Below are 26689 nucleotides of genomic sequence, written 5' to 3'. Positions count from 1 at the left end.
GTGTGTGTGAGACAGAAGTCCAAAGTGGGTGTTATGCTGCACTTTTTCTGTAATTGTTATAAGGCATGTTAGGCTCTTAAGTGGGAATACGTTTTAAGAATCAAAGCAAATTCCGTATTTCACGATGGGTGTGTTTAAGTAGCCCCCCGTTTGACAGAATGAATGGGTTAGGCCATTCTTGGTTAATTACGGCCTATTGATCCTGTAATGTAGAAATGCTTTTAAAATACAAGTCTGCACATTTACAATATCATTTTAATGTTTAATAAAATGTCAAATTTTCAACTATTTAATAATAACAGGAGACGTTATTGAACTTTGTAGTTTAAAAACACAGTAAGCAGAGGACAAAGCAGTGTTAAAGTGTACATCCATTGTTTTGTCCATTATTTACATAGCACTGTACAACACAAATTCACAATCAAAGGCAAGATTAAATCACATCTTACAGGAGAAAAAATAATAATCAGGCTGAAATATGTCCGGCAGTTAACATGTCTCTTTTTCAACTTGTCACTTCTTCTACTTGTTTATCTTCTTGGACCAAGGGCTCAGAGGATGAGCTGCATCTGCACTTGTCAGAGAGCCAGGGAAAGGTCTTAAGATGTTTTTACTTGCTGCTTTTCAAATTTCTAATGTTTGAACAGCTGGCTTTGCAAATGAATGACACTTTGAAATTAGTGACAAGGGCCACTGCTGCAACGTCGTAGTACCTGTGCCTCTGTGCTGAAGCAGCCATTCACAGGTCATTCCAGGAGTGATCGTCACTTGAAGAAATGCAGTCTTCTCCAGTGTGCAAGCTAAAAATCAAAAGATGAAAATTCAAGTGAGACCTTCAAAGTGACAGAGCTGTGTGCTCACCAGGATACAAACACAAGGTCAGGCTAATCTCGCCATTTTGACAATTGATTCAGGACTTGCTGCTTCCTCTGGTGTCTCTCAGGCTTATTCAGGTTTCGCTGTGCTTTAGCTACATAGCAGCAGCAGCCATGGGCAGACAACACCCGGCTGTACTGCACATCAAAGAGCGATGGCAGCCAGGATAAGAGGTCCAAACATGTGAATGGACCCCATGTGCACTCTGTTGGAATGACGAGCATGATGTGAGGTAGGGTTAAAGGCACAGTAATCGAATGTCACACACAAGACCGCCTGTTCTTTCAGAAGCTTGATTGTCCATCTGAGCAGTGGACAGGTGAAAGACGTGAACAGCGCATTCCCAGATACTGTGGCCATAGCAAGTAAGTGGTCCGGGCACACTGTGAAGCTCTACTGCCTCACAACCTCTTAGCCCAGCCACTACTTTAGGATTTGTACAATATGTGCAGTTTGCTTTGGGTACTTTGATTTCTCCTGAATCCTAAAAATTGAACGTCCTGTCACATTAGGCGACTTTTCCAGTGATTTCCACTTGTAGCCTTTATTTACATGAAGGCCGGTTGTGTAGCTTTGGCGTGCCCAGTGACCACCCATCGTTTTTGTCTCTAGGCATAGGGGCAGCTCTGTGTGCAGGACAGGTGACACCTAAGGAGGAATAAGGAACGCAGAGGAGGCTCATCTCTGTGACATCATGTGTTTCACATACCACAACAGAATTTGGGGGGCAGTGTGAATAAAAATGACAATTGTGCCTGAACTCTCCATACTTGTTAACCCTTCATCTAGGTGTACACAAATGTACTAGAAGGTCAGCAAATGTGACACGCGCAGCAATTTTCAGTCGTTTAAATCGACAGGGACTGGCACCAAGATCAGCAAGTCTGATATACTCCATAATGCTTTACGGGCTCTAAATGAGTCCTTTGAGAATGTGTCTCATGGGCTCATGTACTGACCTAGAATAAGCCAGTCCAGAAAATAAGTGACAGTTAAAGCACCAAAGCTTTGTGTCCAGCGTAACATAACGTTGTCAAGCCATTCCAGTCACAGTCATTTCTACTGAGCTCTGCATGTAGTCTGTGGATTAAAGGCCAGAAGTCCACATGACCGTCGTCATCAAGTTCTGAATACAATGAGGACTGATCATTTATGGTAGGTAGAATGCCTAGAGGGAGGGGGCTGGGTGGTCTCGTGGCCTCGGACCCCCTGCAGATTTTATTTTTCTCCGGCTGGCTGGAGTTTTTTTGTTTTTTCTGTCCTCCCTGGCCATCAGAACTTACACTTACTCTGTTAATTAGTGTTCCCTTATTTTAATTCTTATTTATTTTGTCTTTGTTCTCTTTCTTCATCATCACTTGTATGAAAATGTGCTATAGAAAGAAATGTTGTTGTGGTGTCACCAACCACCGTCCATCTGTTTGGACTAAAACTGCTCATGTGTGCCAGCCGCGTGTCCATAGCCCATGCCCTCCATTAGAGAGCTGACACTAAAGCTTTGTGAGGCCTCGCCTGGAGTACTGGGTGTGGTTTTGGTCTCCTCATTACAAACAAGTACAAGTAGCAGAGAGAGTGCAGGGAGAGAGGCTAGCTGACTGAAGGGGTCTGAGCTGTGAGGAGTGGTGGAGGGAGCTGAACTAGAGGGGACACAACTGAAGTGTCTAAATTACTAAGGGAATGGCAGACGGTTGTACTTGAGGGACCTTCAAAACCCGACTTGATGTCATGAACTTAAAGTGAACAGACTGACTAGCTTTGTCACACTGATTATTAATCTCTTCATTACAATTGTTTTATTGTTCTAAGATAGTTATTTACTTTTTAAAATAAATTCATTGCCTATCTGTAGGACTTGAGAGTCTGTGCACACACTGTGTAGTCTCTGCTGGATTTCCCTGTACCTAAGGATCCAGTTGCAGATCCTCTTTTGTAGGCCCTGCACTCTCGTGTACCAAGCTGTTGCCCCCCTCAGCTGGCCCCTCTCTTTTAGGAAGGAGGTACAGAGTGCGAGTTTGGCCATTGCTCACTTCTCTTTAGGAAGTTTTTCCAGTTAGCGAGTCGGCCCTCTTCTCTGTTTCTGGCTAAATGTCTAGTTCTGGCTGTCAGGTGCTTTTGTGCGAGGGCTCCTTCTAACCTCATGAACTTTGGAAGGTAAGGGGCCTACAGTCAGCTGACTCATCTGGAAGGTTCTTGGGAAATTAACATTCTTGATAACTGTTTATCCTAAATTTCTAACCTAGTGCTTCTTAGAAATGGAGATCCATTACAATCCTTACCGTTACACACACTGTTCACAATTTTTAATGTGACATGAAGTGTCTACCCAAAGTGGCCCTCTTAGGCGCTAGTGCCGGCTGGCACATAGGAAATGTTCACGACTTTACTACCTGTGATGCGAAACACAAAACGAAAGGGACAAAGTGATGGCATCCAGCACAAGTAACCCCAGCAGCTTGTAGCTAGAGTTAGAGCCGGTCCATACGTCTCTAGTTCAAGGTCATGGGAGGTGGATGACGAAACCAGGAGGGCACACACAAACATGCTGGTCCAACACAGACAGGGGGAAGCGATTTGTTGGCCACCAGTCTGGCCATGACGGCTTTTAATGAAAAGGAGTAGTGGTGTGTGACAAGCGTCAGGATGAGCTGGGGCGTTAATCTCAGATCCTTGAGGGCCACGGTGGCTCCAGGTTTTTATGTCAGCCACTTTAATTAGTAACCAGTTAGTGCTGCTAACATAACTCACAGGCCTTAATTAACTTGTTTATTTGAGATTAAAAGCTTTGATTCAGTCAACGCTTAATGAGCCATTGTACCAAAGAGCAGGCCAGGAGTGGGGGAGTTAGGCCTTTAGCCACAGAGCTGGCCGGGCACAGGCCTGAACTCCAGTAATGTCCAGTGAGGTATACTGGAGTTTGGCTGCCAGTCAAGGACAAGTGTCCTGTGGCCTGATCCATGGACATCCGAGTAGAATGGAGTCCGATTCTGGACACAAACTCCTTAGATCACCTCGTGTCCACTTGGAGGGAGTTGATGGATGTGGCAGGGTAACGGGGGGTGCTGGGCATCTTTGCTTTGATTGCTGCCCCGGACCCAGTTAAGTGGTAGAAAATGAATGGATGGATTGGGAAAAAAGCGAGCCAACAGCTGGCCAGCTATCTCAGTGGTCTCTATTGTAACTCCTCTCTAGCTGTTAATGAAGCACATTATTTAATCACATGCCTTGTTTGTGTTCTCATTCTGATGCCATTTCCCCCCCCCCCCCAATATTTTGTGGCCCCCAGCACACAAGTATTCCTCAGCCCTCCACTTTTTTCAGCTATTGTATGAAACACATGGAAGTGAGATCCCCATTGGCCTCGTCATCTTTTGCCAAAAAATTTAAATGGAAGTCAATTAAAATCAAGGCAACTAAGAATGTTCCATTATTATTATTAGGAGTGGATTAATAATGAAAACCTGCAGCCCTCCAGGAACGGAGCTTGACAGCCCCGCTGTGGACATTCTCAACGTCAATACACGAGAGCAGGGGGCCAGCTGGCACACTTTGTGGACAAGGCAGCTGATCTCAGGAAGATCCATCGGCCCACCGACATGACTGACGGTGGGCTCTGACGATCGCACATGAACTTCTCCTACGAGAAGCACTCTTGGTAATAGCGGAGCTTCTAAGAAAATACTGAATCAACTTTAAAAAAAACAAAACTGACAATTTCACAAGTGTGTGTGTGTGTGCGTCTCAAACACGCGGCGCTGCAGGCCAACAGGTTGCTGTGAACAACCCAACCCCAATCCCCCCCCCAAACTCCTCTGAGGTGACTCACATTCCAGTAACAATTGTGACAAAACAGATGTTTTCTTAAATTGTTTCAAAATAATGCTGGGGCTGAGAATTCCTTGTGAAAATGTTTTGGGACTTGAGAGAGGAGTCACAGCACAGGCGGGCCTGTCAGGCTTGGAGGGGGGGGGGGGGGGGGGGGTGGATTGTTGTTTTTTTTTTAATTTTTGGCCTTCTCACACAGGCTGCCTTCTGCCATTAATGGAGCTAAAACTTTACCTTTGGCCTCCACAACCCTAAAGGTGCAGAGCGGACTGACTGACTGGAGAGTCTAAATTTGGGCCTGTGTTGGGGTGGGGGGGATTTGGGGCTTCCCTAAACTGGTTCAGCTGGTTTGAAAACGGACCAATAGGTATTAAGCTACACAACTGCTTGCATTTTGGTCAACTGGCTAAGGTGGTCTCGTTTACACCTCTGTGTTCAGTTTTAACTAAATACTGGAATGAAGAAAGAGAAGGAAAAAGGACCAGGATCCACCAGAGTGCGGGGGGGCACCAGCACCCTCTACTCACCCAGTGGACTCGACGGCCATCTTCTAGGTGCAGCCAGGTTGGCTACTTGCCTACCAAATCTTCATTAATAATTATATTTTTTTTTTTAACCTACTCAAAGCATTTTTACAGAGCCAATGCCACTTGCACCACCCCACCAACATGCAGCAGCCATTCTTGTGCTGGTTTAACAAGGACACTGGAGCCCACCCTTGTCTTTTCAAAGGATGCCCAGGAAGAGTCAGGACTTGGGTTTTAAGTCTTATCTGAGAAACAGCACCACTTTACAACACTGCACTGGGGCATTGGGGGTCCCACACACCCACCCAAACCCCATATGTTAGGTACCTCCTACTGGCCTCACCACCACCTCTTCCAGAGCGACCCAAGCTTTTCCTAGATGGTCTCCAATCCAAGTACGAACTGGGCCCAAACCTGCTGAGCTATGTGAGGAGGGCCTGTTCTGAGGTGCATCTGGTAAAAATCAGGGGTCTCTGACCTAACTGGTGACCCAGGACCAGTGGCAGAGGAGTGCTCAAATAATCTATAGAGATAAGTAACATGGAGGAGTGGAAACTGGCAGCTACTGTGGACTCGGGTTTGACTGGTACAGGAGAAACCGGATGGCAAGTGGGGCAAACTGTGAGAGAGGTGAAAAGCAAAGTGAAGTGGGCTTGGCGTAGCCAGGGCATTGATGATTTCAGTTCTCTTACCTGTGGGCTCAGCTGAAAATGCGACCCTTCACTGAAGAGCTAAAAGAAATTCTTGATGAGGGGCGTCACCAGCTTCACCCACAGTTTGACATAGCGGTTTGGGTGCTTGAAGGTGGAGGCCGATACTGCAGTTGCTTTCTCGTAAAGCTGCTCCTGCTCCTGCAAAAGACAATTTGATTGGTCAGAGCACGAGACCCTCAAGCACTGCAGCAAAATGTGACAAGAGAAAATACGGGGAATTGAGTAAAGGCGAGAGGAGAGGAAACAACACAACACAAAAGTCAAATGGGGCCTGAGCAACAGCACGAGGAGGAAGGAAATGGCACCTCAAGAACACTCCGCGGGCTCGGCAAAAAGGAGGAAAGGCCCTAGACAGCCATAGGACCCCCAGAGCACCTCTCAGTATGCCATGGAGTAACACGTCAGGGTCTAAAGGAGCTTAAGAACATCATGCTGTGGAGGAGACGGGCAGCCTCAGACAAGGTCATCTTCAGGTGCCTTGTGTTATTCCCCCAGCAGACCACCACCTAGGATGGTATTGTGACCATTATGGATTGGTCAAACGTGTCACCTTGGATAAAGGTGTCTGTGTCACACTGTGCTCAGCCCATCAGTCATCTGCAATCCCCTCCTGCTGCCACACCAAAAACAGTGGGCTCCATTTCAATCTCCTCTGTGGTCGAGTCGGGTCGCCGCACTCACACATTTATGTAAACAGGCGCAGGACGACTTTCGGCAGCCGTGTCTAAATCGGGCAGGCGACTGCTGCTTTAAGTCCACTTCTCAGAAATGCATGTGTGTCATTTGACAGACTTTAGCCAAGTGCTAACTCGAAAAATCACACGCCCTGGGAAGCTCCAGAAAAAGTGAAACCACAAATGGAAACATGAAGTCGGGGAAAAACACGAGTGAAACCTGCTCGGCTCTTTTGAATTTCATGTAGGCAGGCGATTGGCTTTATTTATAAACGTGAATTGTGTAAAAAGGGAATTTGGGGCCTGGAACAGAAAGTGCAGCCTGTCATTTCTGTACTAACACGGGTGGCAAGGCGACACAGTTGTTAGTGCTGTGCACCACCTCCTCAGCCCGTCACTGTGTGTGTGCGGTGGAACATGAAGGTGTGCACTTCACAGTAGCAGGCCTGGGGCTTCTAGCGCACTGGCAGCCCACCCAAGTGTCGTTCTTGCCTTGGACAGGCCTGTAGCTCACAAGACCCTTACAGGAAAATGTTCTGAAAAACGACTTGCAGGTCTGTCTCCAACGAAACCCACCATTCACATTTCTTTACAATAACCCCATAAAGGCTGAGGACACGGTCTGCTGTCTGATTCTTTGTCACCTTGTCACACACTCCACAAGTGTAGTGGACGTTTCAGGAACCCTAACCATCAATCTCTTAAAGCAACTTTTTGAGGGTGAATGCCCCCCAGCACCGTCCCTTACAGCCCTGACTGTCTCATGCCCAGCACTAGTGAGTCACATATCCATCTATGAGTGATGACATGGAAGCAAAGGAGTTCTCTACAGCAGAGATGTGACAAACTTGAGCCAATGACCACCAGGACAACCCCAGCTCCAGAGGGGGCTCTGAACACTGCTGTGGTAAGCAGAAGACCGAGGAGCTGGGGATGATGGCAATGTGGTAGGGGGATTTCAGTCAGGATCACCGGCCTATCACCTTCCATAAAAGATGGAACCTTTCTTCATGGTTGTGTGTGTCCGCTGATGCCCACTGTGCCACAGTGACAGCAATCACTGGCACCAGGCCGGGCCTCAGCACTTGTAAAGCCATCAGAACGTAACAAAATGGAGACGGGGATGACGACAAGCCCATGTGGTTCAGACCCCCTAAATCCAAAGTGACAATGGCCTACCTGCTGTAGCTTAGCCTGGAGTGACTTGTTTGCAGTAACTATGGCAACCTGAGCTTCCAGATCTCGGTGCACAGAACGATAGCCAAAATTGGGAGAGCCAATCAAAGTGAGGCAGGGCCGGTCAGTTTCCTTCAAATAATACCAGAGACCTGCAAGACAAGAAGACTCAGCAAAGTTAACTGAAAGAAGATGGGACAGGGGGCTACACGGGGTCACACACACGCCCCACCCCAATGTCAAAGGACAGTCTACAGACACTTTGTGTAAAATTCGGAACTCTTCTTGGGCCCAAAGCTGTCACTCAGGCTGACTGGCGACCCTAAACTGTCCAAATCTGAGTGTGGTGGGTCACCAGCCTGGTTTCGACCCTGGCAGGAGGGGCTGCAGCTCTGAGAGCCTTAGAGGGTCTCCTGGACGTATCAATTAGAATGGGAGGTTGGCATTTTTTTTTCCCCCCATTTTCGTTATCCAGCCTGCCCATATTTTTGAAACAGTGGTGGGCTGCGATGGCCGTACTGTACTACACTACACTAACACTACACTACACTACACTAACACTACACTAACCTTACACTAACACTACACTTACACTAACACTAACCTTACACTAACACTACACTACACTTACACCTTACACTACACTACACTTTCACTAACACTAACCTTACACTAACACTACACTACACTTACACTAACACTTACCTTACATTACACTACACTACACTTACACTAACCTTACACTACACTACACTTACACTAACACTTACCTTACACTAACACTTACCTTACACTAACACTACACTACACTAACCTTACACTAACACTACACTACACTTACACTAACCTTACACTACACTAACACTTACCTTACACTAACACTACACTACACTTACACTAACACTACACTTACACTAACCTTACACTAACACTACACTACACTTACACTAACACTAACCTTACACTAACACTACACTACACTTACACTAACACTACACTACACTACACTACACTTACACTAACCTTACACTAACACTTACCTTACACTACACTACACTTACACTAACACTACACTACACTACACTTACACTACACTACAAAGCGACTGCAAAATGAAAGGGACGTAAATCTTAAAAAAAAAAACACAAGATTTAAGAGAATAAAACAAAGTACCTGTTACTTATGGAACTCTAATATGTGCACAGTAATGCAATTTTGAGGTCAACACAACAAAAAATATTTTGAAAACAATCCAGAAATAAGCCATCAGAAGATTAAACCTCAAGCAGCCCCTCTGGTTCAGCCCACTCGCTGATTCAGGTCCGTATGGCACGAGGTTGTTTTACACATTTGTCTTCTTGGGCTCTACAGTGGTACATCGTGTCAGGATGGCGGCGTCTTCTGTACGATTACGTGGTGTTGGCTCCGTTTACGTTTTCTTAGGGCGGCACAGTGGGTAGCACTGCTGCCTCTCAGTAAGGAGACCTGGGGTGGGTTTCCTCCCACAGTCCAAAGACATGCAGGTTAGGTGCATTGGTGATTCTAAATTGTCCCTACTGTGTGTGTGTGTGTGCCCTGTGGTGGGCTGGCACCCTGCCTGGGATTGGCTCCAGCAGATCCCCGTGACCCCGTAGTTAGGATATAGCGGGTTGGATGATGGATGGATGGACATTTTCTTATGTGAATGAATGGAACACATGGAGAAGATCAGTTCATTCAGGGTCAGGGGAAGACGAACGGACAACACGCTGAGGTGTCATCACAGGAGGGTCCAGCACGTCGCGTGACGCATTTCCAAAGCTGGGTGTGCATGAGAGCAGACCACCACCGAGTGCTCACTCACTAACAAGTACAAGCACAGAGTGCAGCAACAGCGATGAAGAAGTGCAGATGCTTTGAGCCCCCCATGTCCGACATCTCCTGTTTTACATACCACCACAGAATGGGCAGGAGGCTGAAGCTTAACTGCGGGCACAGCGGCACCGACTCCATCACATAGCACACTACTGGCTGTCAGACAAAGTGGTGAGCGGAACAGAGCTGGAGGGTCTTCAGGCACGACAAGCGATTTGTCCTGGGCCGGTAGCCATCAACTAGAGGTGCCTGAGCGCCCACCACTCGGACCACTTCTTTCTGCGTCCAGCAGCCTAAAAATAGGCTGGCAGCCCAAATGTCATTTTTGCTATGAAGCCTCTGCTCACTAAAAACCACAACTCTGGCAGTTGGACTCATGAGTCGGATGTGTAATTAAAAGGCAGAGCCGACCCTTTTGGGGGTCCATGTGAGTAAATAGAGCGATACTTTATTAATCCCAAGGGGAAATTCCCATACTCCAGCAGCAGCACATTGAACTAAGACGTCAGGTTGTTTTGGTCTCCTTCCACGTTATCTTAGAGTGCATTATGAAAGAACTGTGAGCCTTCACGGGATTCACCGTCCAAAGTTAGAGAAGTGGAGAGACCACAGGGACCAACCGTAGTCCTTCTGAGAGGCTGGACAAGCAAGAGGGGCTCAAGACAGAGGGAGGTCCAGGAAGAGAGAGTCGGGACGTGCTGTAGTGGTCCTCCAGGACACGAGAGGGCAGCAACCTCGAAGGAGCCAGGCAAGGGCAGCCAGTCAGACACACCGGACTTTCATTTTCAATCTGCAGATCACGGAGTTCGAGAAGTCAGAGTCCGATTCAGCAATAATAACCACAGAGTATTTTGTTTTGGTCTCTCGCCCAAAGTCACTGCCATTCCAGACGTCGTTTACTCACGGACATGCGGAACCCAAGGCAGTGAGGGTCTGTCTAGAACATAACGTGAACCTTTAGTGACGTTTACAGCTCCTGACTTTAGCAGACATCTGCCCTAAAACACTTGGGGGGCTGTGCATTCAGGAAACACTTCTTTACACCAAGTGGCACAGAAATCCTGCCGACCTTAAAGAGGGGCCGGGATGACATGTTGGGAGAGCCAAGTGATCAGCTAAACAGACCCGTCTGAGGGGTCTCCTCCAGCTGGTCAAACTTCTTACGATTTGAGATCCCGGGTCCCTCCAGAACGGCGTCAGCATGAACATCTGCTGAACTGCTCAGGGACGTAAGACCACCGCAGGTCACCTCGGCCCAGGCCTCTTCTTATAAATGATAACAACACGAAGGAGCTGAGTGGGTTTCTGTTGTCTTTTACCACATGAACGTTTGACCTCACCAAGTTTGGTTAAAAAGAAAACGAGGGAAATAAACGAGAGGCGGCTGATCTGTCAGTGGCACACAACGCCGTCATGGCAGATGACACTCATCTCGATTTCTCTCAAGCGTCCTGGATGTTCCAGTCGGCCAGCTGGAGGCCAAGCAGCAGCCATCCAAGAAGATCCTGAGGACTCCAAGCCACCGCATGTGGCGGGTCAGTGGCTCTGCTACCCCCCCCCCCGTCCGTATGGAGTGTCAGCGCCTGCATGAGAGACTTCCCTGAAGACAGCTGGCTATTCGACTGTGAAATCGGAAGACAACAGCAAAACAAATCCAACTACAAAAGGACAGAAGCAAAAGTAACAAACATCATCTTGCATTTTCCAGAAACAAATTCACATGTCATGAAATATTTGAAACGGGGGGTCTGCACGGTCCATCCTGGGGGGCTGTGGCGGCCGCAGTTTCTTACGTTCTTAACTGTCTCCTGTTGTTGAAGCTCACCTCACATTTTTATGCTTCATTTTGGTCATCTTGCTCGTTCAGATCCCCCCAAACTGCTCATCACCGTTCTGACGGCCCCCTTATCAGCGATGCGCTGCAAACCAACAAAGGAGCCAGCAGTCCTCCATCTGAGGGGCTTCCTGTTACACCTGCGCGTCTTTATTGTCGGGTCTAATAAAATACTAAAGAGGAAAACGTGAAGGGCCGAGACTTCGTCATCCACTACCAGTCATCTGCACGAGACCCATGGAAATGAAAAAACGTGAGATCTAAGGACGAGAAACACTCACAGGCCATCAGACTACAAAGAACCGCTTGACGGCAATGACTGGTCCATAAACAAGTAACTGGGCTGCAAGAAAAACCTCCGGGATCAACTGTCCAGACTCCTGGGCTTGAACAACGCCGGCTTAATTCCCAAAATGAAAACGAGAACATTTCCTCGACATCCCCTCAGCCATTACACGTATTTGTTAAATGCTAAAAACGGCAAACTGGATTTGAAATAATGAAGTGCATGAGCAGCACACGTTACTAAACAAGCGGGCATAATGGATGGCAAGCACAGACACTGGGGCACCGTGACAAGAAGTTTAGGAATGGCAGACACACCAACAGACTGAAAGGTCACTCCACGTCCGGTGAAGAAGAAAAGAAGGCTTTTGTTAGGTGGGCCGCAGGTGAGAAACCATTCTGACAGGACAGCGACCAGCACAACATGGCATCAAGCAAGGCAGAAAGGCCCACTTAACAGCATCATTGACCCCCACTGATAGCAAAACAGAAACATTGTGAGCCGCTGGCCAGTGGCCACTGTGCCCACACGTTAAGATGGCACTGCATGGAGCGCATCAACATGTCACAAGAGTTAGTGTGCAGTACAACATCTGCCTTCTGTGGGCAACCATGGCAGCTCTGCTGTGCTGTGGGGGCACATTTCAGCCACTGGTGTAGGGGGGCTGGTCAAACCTGATGGATTCATGACTGGCAGAAACGCCATCTTTAATGAGTAACCCACTGAAAGCACAAGGAGGACTTCCCTGGAGTGCAAGTCTGCAGAACACAAACAGCAACCTTTAAAAGCTCATTCCCAATGTTGGGACCTGAAAAGGCCCACAGCTCCCATTTGCCTGGGGCGGCTCACTGTGGATTCTGGCCTGCTCTCGTTTGCTCTTTTTGAAGGCCTCACCTGCTTCACTACTTTGTGGGGCCAAAAAATCCCAGCGGTAACATCCAGAAATCATCTAAAAGGAACACGTCAGCATCACCTCAAAGCCACCACCTGCAGTTCAGGCTCACGGATAGCTGGAGCTCACCCTGGCAGCACTGGGAATAAAGCAGGAGACAGCACGGCAGGGCCTCACCCCAGCAGGACAGCGAGACACAAGGAGAAAATGCAAAGCGCACACGATTCAAACCCAGGACCCACTAGCCAGCTGTGCTAACCACTACGCCGTCTGTCGCCCCAGAAATATCTGAACCCTTTCCACCAACACTTGTTGCCCGTTTCGCTAAGTGCTGCTATTGAATTTGAGTCCCCGGCTCACAGGCCTAAAGACGTTCCTCAACCTGGTTGGTCTCTGGTGGCAAAGCAGTGACAGCAGCTATCAAGTGAACTTTGACCTCCAAAGTTCATAGTGCTTTTTTTCCTTCCTTCCTTTTCTAGAAAACACCCCCCCCCCCCCCCCCATAGCCAGGCAGTATGCCAGGAAAACAGATCAGATCTCTCCTTCCCAGAAAAACATGAAGAACTAAAGAGAGAAAAGTCAAAAACAAACAAAACACACAGAATGAAAAAGCAGGTTTAAAACAAACAGCTCGGTATGAGGAGACCAACAATGAAGGTCTTTAACAAAATAACACGATAGGAGAGAAATAAAATATCACAAGAAATAGCAGAAATCACATTTTTAAATTTGCTGCCTAAACTAACAGGACTGGCCAGATTATCTCGGACTGAACGGCCGTCGGCCACCACACCACACAACAGCGGAGGGTCAGGAGATGTGGAGGTCCACCCCTTGAAGTCCCACTACACACACACACGTCATCTAGAGGGGCTTGAGGACAATCTCATGTGTCCAAGCGGGGCCACGATGGCTACAACCAGTTCTACTCTTTGTTGTCACATCTGAAGCAAAGCAATACGGTGAAACCTAAAAGAATGCACGGAAACGGGACCTCACACACCCACCACCATAGGGGGCGCGAAAACATGGAAAGAGTGGATACTAAATCAGAGAACGTCTCGGCCAAATGTTCTTTATTAACTACTGGAAGGGGTGTGGGTGAGGCCAGCGGGGGTACTGACCCCGAGGTCTGGGCATTGATCAGTATGTCCCAGTGAAGTGATGGTGCTGTCCTCCGGATGAGATTGAAAAGCAAAGTCCAGACTCTCTGGGGTCAAAACAATCCTAAGAGTAGCGGGTGCCCCTCATTGGCTCGTCTACTTCGGCCCACTAATCATCCCCTGTTCTCCGATTGTCTCTCTCTCTCTCTCACCCGTTCACCACCATATAGCTGTGTGGCGAGTCGAGTGGACTGGCATGGACGCTGCGCACTGCTGGAGGCTCAAGTGGCTCCCCACTATTTGTGCTATATAATGAACTAGCCGCCCCCTGGGGGTCCACCCACGTAGCGAGGAGGGCACTGCCTGGCTCCCCACTCCTGACGTCACGCGTTAAACCCCCATCCCCCCCCCCCCGGCCCACAGCCTCTGACTCCGATTAGCGTGAATAATGCAGTCCTACAAGCGGACTGTGATACTTAGTGCAATGAGAGAAATCGCAAAATCTACCGGAATGTTCAAGCAAATTCTAGAAGAAAAAAAACCGATCTAAATCCGTTACGTAGTTGTCTCGTGAACAGCAGACAGATTTTTTATATTATATATATAATGTTCTTGATCCATTTCATCTGAATGAACACATCAGGAAAGACCCGTCTAGGAATAAACTCGATTTGTCGGCTGATCTTTCATCTCGCTAGTTAACTTCTCTGCGGTGGACTGGCGCCCTGCCCAGGGTTTGTTTCCTGCCTTGCGCCCACCCTGTGTTGGCTGGGATTGGCTCCAGCAGACCCCCGTGCCGCTGTAGTTAGGATATAGCGGGTTGGATAATGGATGGATGGGTGGATGGATAGTTAACTTCTTCATAAATTGAAGCTGACAAATCACAGTGAGTGGGGTCTTTAAAACGAAAGAGCATTTAGGATCCCACTGCCGCTGCTTCTACATACAAAAACCAAATCTGAAACCAGGACCCCCGACCTTAAGACCCTCCAACAAACTTCACACCAAACGCTGATGACGCTCGTCCCACCGCGGTGACACCTCCAGCTCACACCTCAAACATGACACGATCGTTGCATCGGTTTGTGTAATTGAAATGCATAGATTTAGAAATATATTTTCTTGACTAAATTGTTTTTCACAGAACTGATTAGTTTGCAGTTCCCCTTTTATATTTTCATTGGGATTTTGGGGGTTGAACTTTTTCTTACAGGGCCCCACTGTGCCAAAAACATGAAGACAGACTGCAGTATGCAAGTTTAAAAGCGGTGGCCATCTTGAGATACTGAACACCTCTAACGCACAATTCTTTATTAAGTACCACAGAACAACTCTGACCTGTCGTACAGCCGGAGGCATGAAGCTGCACTCCAGGTCAGGTTGGGGGGCCTGCACTGCTACAGCGCCTTGCTGCACCCACCATACGACCAAACAGCGCGGGATCCTGGCTAGCAACACGCAGGCCAGTCCCACCACCCCCCGGACATGGCCCGCTATCTGCCGCAGCCAGGTGTTACGTGGGCGACCCCTTGGCCTGGTCCTGTCAGCCGGGTCACTCTCCGTACAATGCGGGTCATGTGCCTCATTCGGGACTCCGTGAGCAACACAAAGTCAAAGCAGCGGGAGCCGAGGATTCTCTGAAGAGACACAGGAGCACCAGGCCTCTAAAGACTTGGACCTTCGTCCTCCTACAGAGACATCCGGACCGCCACCCCCCCCCCTCTCCAGTGACCTCGTGACCCCCCGGTGCTCTCCCAGTCCGTCTACTGACTACAGAGATACTGTAAATGTGGTTGAGGACGAGTCACGTGCACTACAGCATCATTCGGCCATCATCTGCATTAGCCTCATTAATTGCACGGTGGTGTGGAGTCCCAACAATCAAACTGAATTCAATCCCCAACCTCGGGCGTGTCTGTGAATGGGATCAGTGTTCTTTCAGCCATGACATGAAGCTTTAATTAGGTAGAAAGGCACAAGTGCTTCTTTTTGCACTGAAATGTCACTTTGCTGCGCCGCTCCGTCTGAATGACGTGGCCGGAGTAACTGGAAGGAGCCTCACCGGCCTTTATCTGACGGTGACGTGCCGCTTAAGACGGGCTTTGGGAAAACAAGCCTGTGCTGCGGTGGTCTGTCTGTCTGTCGGCCCCCCCCAGCTGCCCTCACGTCTGGAGACTTAGCAGAATATAAAAAAAAAAACAAAACACGCAGCCCACTCTATGGGGAATAACTCCTGTTATTCACTTACCATAATATAAAATAAATCCTCGTTAATGTATTGACAAAAGAAATGAAGAAAAATCTTTTACTTAGTGGCGTCTCCCTTCTCTTTGAAGATTAACTTGACACAGCATTAAGTAAAAATGTTACGCTGTTAATGGCAATTGATTGTTGTGTAAATGTATTTTAATCCATTTCCAGTCTTCTCAAAGTGCTGGCTTTTACTAGAAACGACCCAGAAATGCCCTTTTGATTGAATAAATAAAAGAAGTTCTTATCAGCTCCGGCAATTCTCCCAAAAGGAATTAAACAGAATCCTCGACTGAGAGAAGAAGATTTGCTTGGAGGCCGTCGTTCACTGGAAGAAACTGTTAGGATGTGCGGGAATAAGGGGCACGACGGGAGGGCAACTCGCTCTTCTTTCTTTCTTTTCCAAGAATGTCCAATAAAATAAAAAAAATAAAACAAAATCAGACAGTAAGGAAGAGGATAAATGAATGTTGTTTTGCTTATTTTGGGACATTTAAAAATAATTAAAAGAAAAAAAAAAAATCCAAAAGGCACATGTGCTGCCCTGAGCCACCATGGAGTTGTGCATCAGGCCAAAACAAACGCAATTAGTCTTTGTACTTGGTTTAATTGTGCGATACTCGGAGTCTTTGTTTGCAGCAAAATGCATTACTGGACGAGCATTCAATGCAATTAAATACAATTTAGCATCAGACGTTAAAGACACAACTAAAACCCTTCATCAGGTCAAGAGCGGTTTCCTGTGATTTACTCTGCCATCAAAGGCAGCGAGGACACAGAGCACAGAGTTACGGTAACCCCTGCAGAATCAAGCTGGCATTGCCCTTTGTCTTCATTGTGGCAACAGGGTGGCAGCAGAAGAAGAAGAAAGTGAAATGTCACACTGAACACTTCACCCTCTTGACACGGCCATCAGAGCCACAGCGGAGGGATGACAGCTGAGAGGGAGAGAGGATGGATAGATTTTAGTTTTAGTATAGTAGGCAGGATAAGATAGATAAATACAGTGCATCTGGAAAGTATTCACAGCGCATCACTTTTTCCACATTTTGTTATGTTACAGCCTTATTCTAAAATGGATTAAATTCATTTTTTTCCTCAGAATTCTACACACAACACCCCATAATGACAATGTGAAAAAAGTTTACTTTTTGCAAATTTATTAAAAATAAAAAAATTGAGAAATCACATGTCCATAAGTATTCACAGCCTTTGCCATGAAGCTCAAAATTGAGCTCAGGTGCATCCTGTTTCCCCTGATCATCCTTGAGATGTTTCTGCAGCTTCATTGGAGTCCACCTGTGGTAAATTCAGCTGACTGGACATGATTTGGAAAGGCACACACCTGTCTATATAAGGTCCCACAGTGGACAGTTCATGTCAGAGCACAAACCAAGCATGAAGTCAAAGGAATTGTCTGTAGACCTCCGAGACAGGATTGTCTCGTGGCACAAATCTGGGGAAGGTTACAGAAAAATTTCTGCTGCTTTGAAGGTCCCAATGAGCACAGTGGCCTCCATCATCCGTAAGTGGAAGACGTTCGAAACCACCAGGACTCTTCCTAGAGCTGGCCGGCCATCTAAACTGAGTGATCGGGGGAGAAGGGCCTTAGTCAGGGAGGTGACCAAGAATCCGATGGTCACTCTGTCAGAGCTGCAGAGGTCCTCTGTGGAGAGAGGAGAACCTTCCAGAAGGACAACCATCTCTGCAGCAATCCACCAGTCAGGCCTGTATGGTAGAGTGGCCAGACGGAAGCCACTCCTTAGTAAAAGGCACATGGCAGCCCGCCTGGAGTTTGCCAAAAGGCACCTGAAGGACTCTCAGACCATGAGAAAGAAAATTCTCTGGTCTGATGAGACAAAGATTGAACTCTTTGGTGTGAATGCCAGGCGTCACGTTTGGAGGAAACCAGGCACCGCTCATCACCAGGCCAATACCATCCCTACAGTGAAGCATGGTGGTGGCAGCATCATGCTGTGGGGATGGGAGACTAGTCAGGATAAAGGGAAAGATGACTGCAGCAATGAACAGAGACATCCTGGATGAAAACCTGCTCCAGAGCACTCTTGACCTCAGACTGGGGCGATGGTTCATCTTTCAGCAGGACAACGACCCTAAGCACACAGCCAAGATATCAAAGGAGTGGCTTCAGGACAACTCTGTGAATGTCCTTGAGTGGCCCAGCCAGAGCCCAGACTTGAATCCGATTGAACATCTCTGGAGAGATCTTAAAATGGCTGTGCACCGACGCTTCCCATCCAACCTGATGGAGCTTGAGAGGTGCTGCAAAGAGGAATGGGCGAAACTGGCCAAGGATAGGTGTGCCAAGCTTGTGGCATCATATTCAAAAAGACTTGAGACTGTAATTGCTGCCAAAGGTGCATCGACAAAATATTGAGCAAAGGCTGTGAATACTTATGGACATGGGATTTCTCCGTTTTTTTATTTTTAATAAATTTGCAAAAACCTCAAGTAAACTTTTTTCACGTTGTCATTATGGGGTGTTGTGTGTAGAATTCTGAGGAAAAAAATGAATTTAATCCATTTTGGAATAAGGCTGTAACATAACAAAATGTGGACAAAGTGATGCGCTGGGAATACTTTCCAGTTGGTTGGTTGGTAGATAGAACTGAAAGGCACTATATAACAGACGGAGCTACTCACCCCAAGAGTGGCGTCTCACACACAATCAAGCTGATGGCTCATTTTTACACTTTAACGTATGCACTTGCACTTAATTGTTCAAAATGAAAGATAAACCCAAAGGTTGACGTTTGTGCACACTGATGGACAGCCCTGGGCACCAACTAACATCATGGTGGTCTGACTGTATAAGGCCACAGAAATTACAAAGGAAAAAAAAAATCAAACAACAAAGAGAAGCAACTCAGAAAAAATACATTTAAAAAGTTAATGAGACAAGTCGGGGGCCTCCTGTTCTCTGACACTGCAATAAGAAATCATTTTCTGTAACCCACAGGTGGTCAAAGACAAGGCAGCACGAAACACACCAAGAAGATCATCTGTCCGAGCTAAAAGTGCTTAAATGCACACAGGGGCTTGGAATCCATCACTGCACCGAAATTGAAAAGGACCTGATTAAATAAATAAATAAATGTAACCAAAACTTCAGTCAAGCCGCAGCTATTAGGTATTTGTGAAATGACACGATAGTCTCCTGATCTGTTTCTCACAGGTTATTACTGAATTTTATGAAGTAATAAAAGTTTTCACAGTGGTATGTTGAAATTATGAAGCTGCAGAAAAAATGCTGAAGATAACAGTAATACAAATGAAGAGAAAAACTGGCGCCAACGCAGAAGACAACGGAAAGTGCCGTGTATGAGGTGAGGGACTGGAGGGATACGTGAGGGATGGCCAGACGTTTTAATTTGGAATGAGGACGTACACAACGCTGCTACTTCTGTACTTTTATTGTCATTTTTTAGTCTTAACTGAAAATAAGACGGCTTTGACCTTAATTTCCAATTTTCCCAAGAGTTATTGCTGTAAGGCTATTGCTACGTTGGCACTTATAATTATAAGGATTAAAAGGACAGATTAGAGATCACTTTATCTCTGTCCCCCCCAGTCCCAGTCCTCTGACTGACCTTGAGACGGTGCACGTCCTAAACAAAACAAGCCCCCCAGCAGTGGCACACAAGGAACACAACTGCGATATCTATTGCTAATACAGTCCAATTACTGTAAGCATAAAATGTAATCTTCAACAATCTTGAGATAGTAAAATAGTAAGCCCAGGGAATGGGGTGAAAAAGTGGAACTGGATACGCACAGCAAACCCTGAGATGATAATAACAATAAACCAGGGTATGATGTTAAACCGTCTCCTTTAGAAGAGTAAAAAAGAATTATTAATTTCTATAACATATACATACATACTGTATACGCATACCAACGCCGCTACTGACAAGTGGTAGACTGGCGGACACTCCGGCGTCATCAAAGTCATTAGAAACAGAACTGGACAGCATTGAGACTTTTGGGCAGATGAAGCTTAATGGTAAAATGTTACACAAAATGAAATCTATCTATACTAATAAAAGGCAAAGCCCTCACTCACTCATCACTAATTCTCCAACTTCCCGTGTAGGTGGATGGCTGAAATTTGGCAGGCTCATTCCTTACAGCTTACTTACAAAAGCTAGGCAGGTTTCATTTCAAAATTCTACGCGTAATGGTCATAACTGGAACCTCTTTTTTGTCCATCTATACTGTAATGGAGGAGGCAGAGTCACGTATGGCATCATCACGCCTCCTACGTAATCACGTGAACTGAAAACAAGGAAGAGCCCCAAAGAGCGCTGAAGAAAACATTCATTACACAATTGAGAAGGCACAAGAGAGCGGCTCACGTGAACTGACTGAATGCAGCACGAGTGATCACTTCGATACTGCGGAAACAAAGCATGGTGTAAAACGTAAGTTTAAATTAAGTATATAGAAACGCTCCCGTTTGCAATACCATATTCGCGAGATACAAGTTTAATGAGAAGACACGAGGTATAAACGAGATTTTGGATGACTTTGTAACGGATTAAAAATTGCTGTAGCGAGAAACTTTTAAGTGCCGGGTCTTAGCTAACATTAAATAAAGCCGTGGACATCGCAACATCACATAAGACAGTGGCTCACGTGAACTGACTGAACGCAGCACGTCGGAAACAAAGCACCATGTAAACCTAAAGTTTAAATTAAGTTCATAGACCTACAAAAGGTTGCCATTGATTTGAGGCAAGATTGCTTTTCTCCTGTACAACTATACGTTGCATTCTCAAGACTGTGCTTGCACGGCTTGGTCATATTACAACCAGAGTGCTGAACTGACAACGTGCTATACAAACAGAACTATAACAATCGTAATAAACGAACAAAAAAACACTGGACAACCCGTGGATTAAATAAAAAGGCTGCTTCCGTTGGCGAAGCAACAAAAAAGGAAGACCTTATATGGCATTTGTTTATAAAACAGCGGAGAGGCTGTGTGAAGTCAGCTTCACAAAAAAACAGATCCTTAACAAATTGTTATTGGTATATTTTACCTCAATTTAAAAAGGTTTTCTTTTCTTCTTAATAAAAATTTAAAAGCAGTACTTCGCGGGGATGGATAGATAGATGGATGGATGGATGGATGGATAGATAGATAGATATGTGTGTGTGTGTGTGTATCTCTCTCTCTCTCTATATATATATATATATATATATATATATATATATATATATATATATATATATATATGTATATGTATATGTATATATGTGTCCGTGTGTGTATTTATGTGTGTATATGTATGTGTATATATATATATATGTGTATATGTATATGTAGATATGTATGTATATATGTTTATGTATATATATGTTTACATAACCTCTTTAACACACTACTTCTCCGCTGCGAAGCGCGGGTATTTTGCTAGTATATTTATAAAATGCTAATGCTATCACATGATCACTCGTGAGCCACTGGGGCTAGCATCTTGACTTTGGATTAGATTGAAAGCTTTTGACATGATACAAACTGGTGACCCTCAAACTTGGGTGGCAGCAAACTCCATGAAGTTATTGGGGTTTATGTCTTTATTATGGCAAACAAGAACAGCAGAGCGTTAAGTGCGGTATACAGAATGCACGTGCAACAAAGACAGACCACCATAATCATTATGATCGCAAAATCCAGTGCTATAGACAGTAATGGCACGAGAGAACCTCAGTGGCAACGTCTCATGAGCACCAAGCCAAACACAGGAGGCCCATTGAGAGGCAGGCCTGAATACTGAGCCACTGAGCAGCTGGCTAATACTAGTGATATATGATAAGATGAGGCCTCACCAGTGGGTTATAAAGCTTGAGCAGAACCTCCTGTGACTTGTAGTCCACACATCAAGGCGCTATATAACCTGACATTCTGTTTTCCTTCTTAATGGCTTCTGAACACTGTCGGGAAGTCGATAGCTTAGAGTCCACTATGACTCCTAAATCCTTCTCATAAGGTGTACTCTCGATTTTCTGACTGCCCGTTGTGCAGTATACGGGCAGAAACAAGTCACTGGTAAAAATATTTACCATGTCAGAGCACATCAGGAAGCCATCTTTGTTACTTCTCACACAAGAGATGGCACGTGGTGGGGAACAAGCATTTGGTTACCTCCTGACACTTCTCACGGTGCACAACCACAGTCCTCCCTAATCCCCTGCACCAGAACTTGTCGTCGACAACACAAAAGCATGGGTCCATCCTGCCCTGCATCAATGGTTCAGGCTGGTGGTGGTGTAATGGTGTGGGAGATATTTTCTTGGCACACTTTGGGGCCCCTTAGTACCAAATGAGTATCATTTAAATGTCTCAGCTTACAGGAGTATTGTTGCGCTATGGCCTCAGTGTACTCATCTTCAGATGGCTATTTCCAGCAGGATAAGCCACCATTTCACAAAGCTCAGGTGACCTCAAACTGGTTTCTTGAGTTCTCCACAGTCAGCAGACCTCAATCCAATAGAGCACGTTTGGGATGTGCTGGAAGAGGAGATTCATATCATGGATGTGCAGTAACTGTGTGATGCCATCATGTCAATATGGACCACAATCCCCAAGGACCTTATTGAATCTATGTTCTGAAGGCCCGACCCGGTGCTAGCATGGTGCACCCAAGTGGCTGCTGAGCGTATACCCTACACATTTGAGAATGGTAAATAAGGTAGCAGATGGCACAGTTACACAGTGTGCCCTCCTATATATTGTGTTTCTGGTCCCTAGCCCTAAGCAGATTATTATAAATGAAGACTATAAAATGCGCCTTTGGTCTTTAGCCTAATGTCGTACAGTTTATTTCCAGGACAAAACAAAAAGCAACAAATAATTGTACCTTAGTGCTTCCTTACCAAGAGGATTAGGTTTGTTCAATGCCGAGGAGATTAGCTGCACTAAAGCGCTTGCCTTAGGCCTGTTCTGTTCCATCCCCAGTTCCAGTAAAAGTCTATTATGCTTCTGAAGACACAAACGTTAGGGAAGCCCAAATAATGAACGCATGAGCTTACTTGGCAGTTTTTATTCTCCAGCTCTTTGATTTGCATTCATGGAGGAAAACTTGCGACGAGAACATGAACTGGAGCCAAAGGTCCACCGACCGGAGTAACAAAAAGGATTCTAGAGTTGAAGATTTATAACCAGTTCTTTGAATAGAGACAGGCTGATTAAATTGGGATTCTGCCAGTTACATGATAACAATAAACAGTAATAATTACCGGGGGCATCCTACCCGATTAGAAGGATTCTTACCATACGTGTGGCAGACAGACTGCTATATGGACCAATGGCGAGAGCCACAAATGAACAGCAATGGGCACGAGGAAGGAAACATAAGTGACGCGGTCAGTGGGTCTGGTGACGTCAGGAACTGTTCAAATTCTTATACAAAACTAAAGCGGTTTGTTCAAAAGTAATGCACTAATCTTAGCATATTAAACGATCAGCTCTAGAAATGTGTGTAGAAACAGACCAACTGACGGGTCGGCGTAACAATTACATACGCTTGTTATCATGGAAAAAAGAAACGAGCGCCACGTGTGAAGCTGCCAAACTCAATATTATTCTTTATGGCAGGGTTTCTATTTGCAAACAGAAAATGCTGCTTTGCTTTTTGTAATATATAGGATGTACTTTTTATGTATTTTGTTTTCTTTTTTTTTTTTAAATGCCAGTTCTATTTGTATATATGAATTTCACTTCCACTTCCTTCAGTATTTATCTTTATTTTAGTTTTGGTTTGCTTTGAATACAGCATACATGTAACCACAAATACACGCCGACGTTGTGCTGCCTTAGAGTAGGAACAAAACACCAGTGAAGATCCAGAAAGTGCGGATGCTGCCAAACCCACCAGGCAGGTAAAGTAACTGCACATGACGAGGACCTCGTGACATTCGACTTCCTAATAATGGATGTGAAGTTACCGCAGTCCCTCCAGGAGGCTTCACTGTCGCAATCACAACTATTAACGCAAATTCAACCAATCCCTGCAAATTTTGTGCAGCCTTGCGATTTTGTCCAATCAGTGTGATTTTTCTGTAAATATGACTACTCATCTTAGCCCCCTGCCAAGTCTGCACGATGTGCTACGCAAAAAGATCACATCTGCCATCAAATATCTCTGCTGAAGTCCATGCGAGTCAATTTGCTGAAGTATTACACTAAAGTGGCGGTAAGTTGTTTCGCACCATGCGCAGTACTGTGGTAGGACACAGACGAGACTCATCGCCTGACAGGCACTTCTCTACTGCAAAACACGTCCAGAGAATGGCTGAAAAGCGAGGACTACAGACACGACAAGTGACCATGGCAGAGGCTGTCACATCCACATCGGTTACAAGTGCTGAAAGAAACAAGGCGAGCGAGATTAAAATACAGTAATCCCTCACTTATCGCGGGAGATAGGTTCCAAGGCCGACCGCGATAACTGAATTTCACCGAAGTAGGGACACCATATTTATTTAATTATTTAACGTTTATTTGGACGTTTTTAAACCCTCCCTGTATTGTTTACAACCCACCCTTTACTCCATTAATAACAGGGACAACTGCTAAGCAATATGAAATCGGTAGATAAGTTTACACTTACTGTATAGCGAAGTACACGTAGCTATATATGACGTGATGATGGTGATGAATATGCTGCGCAGTAAAAATGATGACGATTGAAGGTGATAATCCCCTGAATGCAGTAGCAAGAGCACGGTAATGTTGAATGAGTGAGATGAGACTTCCTGGTTAATGCAGCACTCCGTCGCTGAGCCAATCAGCAGCACACAGGAACTTAAGTGCGTGCTCTGATTGGGTAGCTTCTCAGCCATCCGCCAATAGCATCTCTTGTATGAAATCAACTGCGCAAACCAACTGAGGAAGCAAATACCAGAAGTAAAAAGACCCATTGTCCGCAGAAACCCGGGAAGCAGCGAAAAATCCGCGTTATATATTTAGATATGCTTACATATAAAATCTGCGAAGTCGTGAATCCGCGAAAAGTGAACCGCGAAGTAGCAAGGGATTACTGTACACGTTTATGGAAAATGTTAAAGGCGCATAATTATAAAGTTACAGAGGCATCCTTGTCAGTCTGCATCTCAAATGATGTGTGTGTGTAAGCGAGTATGCGAGAAATAAACATGTTTATTATTAAAAATATTAAGTGAAGCGATTAAACATGCTGTATGGGCTTTGTTTAATGTTTTAAAGATGTATGTGCGAGTGTGTGTGTGTCGTATGTCACTGACGCGGAGCAAACAGCAAACACTCATAAGCTCACACACGTTTTACTAGCCGTCCCCTGCAACTCCGCCCATGTAGCAGTGAAACAGGACAGCGAGGAGGGTCCGGCCAGGCTCCCCACTCCTGACATCACTCGGCCCGCAGCCTCCGTCTCGGATTAGCGCAAATAAATCGCTCCTGCAAGCGAACTGTGATACTTAGCGCGATGAGAAAGTCGCAAAATCAACCGGAATGTTCAAGCAAATTATAGAAAAAAATCAGATCTAAATCCGTTAAGTAGTTCTCTCGTGAACAGCGGACAGACAGACAAACAGGTCTAAAAAAATTATAAGAAGTTTTGCGCTTGGACCATGAAATGTTTAAAACTGTTTCTTAGCGAGCACCTAAGGGGCCAAGGGTAACCTACATCCCAAATTTCAAATTCCAAGTCCTCATGGTTCGAGAGATTTTGTGATGAGTGAGTCTGGTATTTGGCATATATATAGTTTATCACTCTTTAATGTTGTTTTTTATCACTATGCTGCTGCTGGAGTATGACAATTTCTATCTATCTCATTATATATTACATATACTGTACATATACATATACACTGCCTGGCCAAAAAAAAAAGTCGCCACCAAAAAAAAAGGTCACACACTCTAATATTTCGTTGGACCGCCTTTAATCTTTGATTACGGCACGCATTCGCTGTGGCATTATTTCGATAAGCTTCTGCAATGTCACAAGATTTAGTTCCATCCAGTGTTGCATTAATTTTTCACCAAGATCTTGCATGATGGGTGCATCACTTCATCTGCCTCTCTTCTTACCCTGATGCGCCCATCACTCTGGAACAGGGTAAATCTGGACTCATCAGACCACATGACCTTCTTCCATTGCTCCAGAGTCCAATCTTTATGCTCCCTAGCAAATTGAGGCCTTTTTTTCCGGTTTGCCTCACTGATTAGTGGTTTTCTTACGGCTACACAGCTGTTCACACTCAATCCCTTGAGTTACCTTCGCATTGTGCGTGTGGAAATGCTCTTACTTTCACTATTAAAAATAGACCTGAGTTCTACTGTTGTTTTTCTTCGATTTGATTTCGCCAAACGTTTAAGTGATCGCCGATCACGATCATTCAGGATTTTTTTCTGGCCACATTTCTTCCTCGAAGACGATGGGTCCCCACTATCCTTCCAGTTTTTAATAATGCGTTGGACAGTTCTTAACCCAATTTTAGTGGTTTCTGCAATCTCCTTAGATGTTTTCTCTGCTTGATGCATGCTAATGATTTGACCCTTCTCAAACGGACTAACATCTTTTCCACGAGATGTGTCTTTCGACATGGTTGTTTAAGAAATGAGAAGCAACTCATTGCACCAGTTGGGGTTAAATAACTTGTTGCCAGCTGAAAGATAA

At 45.6% G+C, this 26689-nt stretch overlaps 1 protein-coding gene across 3 annotated transcripts in view; it reads right to left on the bottom strand.

Annotated features, from left to right (window-relative positions):
• Nucleotides 1–258: 258 nt before the first annotated feature.
• LOC114665423 (CDP-diacylglycerol--glycerol-3-phosphate 3-phosphatidyltransferase, mitochondrial) overlaps nucleotides 259–26689 on the bottom strand; it is a 94743-nt gene continuing 68312 nt past the window's right edge. For all 3 annotated transcript variants that reach the window (XM_051936551.1, XM_028819987.2, XM_051936552.1), the window contains exons 8-10: nucleotides 7792–7940; nucleotides 5918–6076; nucleotides 259–800 (exon numbers count right to left, since the gene is read on the bottom strand). In XM_051936551.1, coding sequence (XP_051792511.1) covers nucleotides 5957–6076; nucleotides 7792–7940 — 269 coding nt within the window. In that variant the 3' untranslated portion in view covers nucleotides 259–800; nucleotides 5918–5956. The remainder of the gene's footprint in view (nucleotides 801–5917; nucleotides 6077–7791; nucleotides 7941–26689) is intronic.

Source organism: Erpetoichthys calabaricus, chromosome 14, assembly GCF_900747795.2.
Source record: "Erpetoichthys calabaricus chromosome 14, fErpCal1.3, whole genome shotgun sequence".
Classification (NCBI taxonomy): domain Eukaryota; kingdom Metazoa; phylum Chordata; class Cladistia; order Polypteriformes; family Polypteridae; genus Erpetoichthys; species Erpetoichthys calabaricus.
This window is presented reverse-complemented; position numbering and strand designations above follow the sequence as displayed.